Source organism: Microtus pennsylvanicus, chromosome 11 (assembly GCF_037038515.1).
Source record: "Microtus pennsylvanicus isolate mMicPen1 chromosome 11, mMicPen1.hap1, whole genome shotgun sequence".
Taxonomy (NCBI): Eukaryota; Metazoa; Chordata; class Mammalia; order Rodentia; family Cricetidae; genus Microtus; species Microtus pennsylvanicus.
This window is the reverse complement of record NC_134589.1, coordinates 62,919,859-62,921,545: the sequence shown is the minus strand read 5'-3', so window position 1 is coordinate 62,921,545 and position 1,687 is coordinate 62,919,859. Positions and strand designations below refer to the sequence as shown.

General features: G+C 45.1%; 1 protein-coding gene across 1 annotated transcript; it reads left to right on the top strand.

Moving 5' to 3' along the window:
* Positions 1 to 264: 264 nt before the first annotated feature.
* On the top strand, positions 265 to 1,230 carry LOC142860787 (olfactory receptor 2T29-like). The gene has a single exon (XM_075992508.1). The coding sequence runs from the start codon at positions 268 to 270 to the stop codon at positions 1,228 to 1,230; it is 963 nt and encodes a 320-aa protein (XP_075848623.1). The 5' UTR covers positions 265 to 267.
* The last annotated feature ends 457 nt before the right edge of the window (positions 1,231 to 1,687 follow it).

The window sequence follows — 1,687 nt, the reverse complement described above, 5'->3', positions numbered from 1 at the left end:
ACCATGTGGAGACTCACAGCTATTTGTAATGAGTTCTGGCACTCTCTTTGGCCTGCAGGCATATGTGCAGATGAAACACTGTGTACGTAATAAATAAATAATTCTTAAAAAATGATTGAAGTATGTGTATATGCAATCCTCAGATCTCTGGGCCTGGGAACTTCCTCTGGTAGCACAGTCAGGTTGAGGCACACATCACTGAGTATTCGTTCCTATAGACACATGACACTAAACCCCAAAGCTTTCTTGGTTTCCTAGGAGACACCCATGAACATCATCACCTGGATGAGCAACTACACTGGACAGCCAGATTTCACCCTGGTGGGATTCTTCAGTCAATCCAAACACCCTGCTCTGCTTGCTGTGGTCATATTTGTGATTTTCCTGATGGCGCTGTCTGGCAATTCCCTACTGATCCTCCTAGTACTCTCTGACACCCGCCTCCACACACCCATGTACTTTTTCATCAGCCAGTTGTCCCTCATGGACATGATGTACATTTCTGTCACTGTGCCCAAGATGCTCATGGACCAGGTCCTGGGGAGCCACAAGATCTCAGCTGCTGCCTGTGGGGTACAGATGTTCCTCTATGTGACACTAGCGGGTTCAGAATTTTTCCTTTTAGCTACCATGTCTTATGACCGCTATGTGGCCATCTGCCATCCACTTCGTTACCCTGTGCTCATGAACTACAAGGTGTGTCTCCTCCTGATGTCTGTTTGTTGGTTCCTGGGATCCTTGGATGGTTTCATGTTCACCCCTGTCACCATGACTTTCCCATTCTGTGGATCCCGGGAGATCCATCACTTCTTCTGTGAGGTCCCCGCTGTGACCAAGCTCTCCTGCTCAGACACCTGGCTCTATGAGACCCTCATGTACCTGTGCTGTGTGCTCATGCTTCTCATCCCTGTGACAGTCATCTCAAGCTCCTACTCCTTCATCCTCCTCACTGTTCTCAGGATGAACTCAGCAGAGGGCAGGAAGAAGGCCCTCGCCACCTGCTCCTCCCACATGACCGTGGTCATCCTCTTCTATGGTGCTGCTGTCTACACCTACATGCTTCCTGTCTCCTTCCACACCCCTGAGAAAGACATGGTGGTGTCTGTGTTTTACACAATACTCACCCCTCTGTTGAATCCACTAATCTACAGTCTGAGGAATAAGAATGTCACAGAGGCTCTGAAGAAATTATTGGGTGTGAAACTGCTCTCTCAAGAAGCAGTAAAATAAGTCATTTGGAACAAATAGTTTGCTTCTTTTCCTCCATACATCTGTTGCTCATTGTCTCATCCTTATGTTATTGGTATGATGGTCACATGCCCAAGAGTGTGATATGTCCTTTCAACCTGCATTTTATTTGTGTGCAGGAATATGGACTTTCTGCATCTGCTTTGCCTGGATATTTGGTCAGAAATAGTTACTAACTCAGTGAAGTAGGTTTGGTATGTATATTGACACCATTGTATGGGTTTCATTTCTTTCTTCTTTATGTGTATTGAACAACCTGGCATTCCTGGGATGTGTCTTATTTGGTAATATTAGTCAATATTTTTAATGGGATATAGATATACTTTGCCAGTATTCTGTTAGGATGTGGGCATAAATGACTATTTTAGGTGTTGTTCCATGGTTTCTGCTTTGAGTTTCCTTGTTGTGTGCATCAGAACAGTATCAGCCTATTGTAAAG

What these genes read in the sequence shown, in the direction of transcription:
- LOC142860787 (XM_075992508.1), top strand. Translation starts at nt 268, where the DNA reads ATGAACATCATCACCTGGATGAGCAACTACACTGGACAGCCAGATTTC.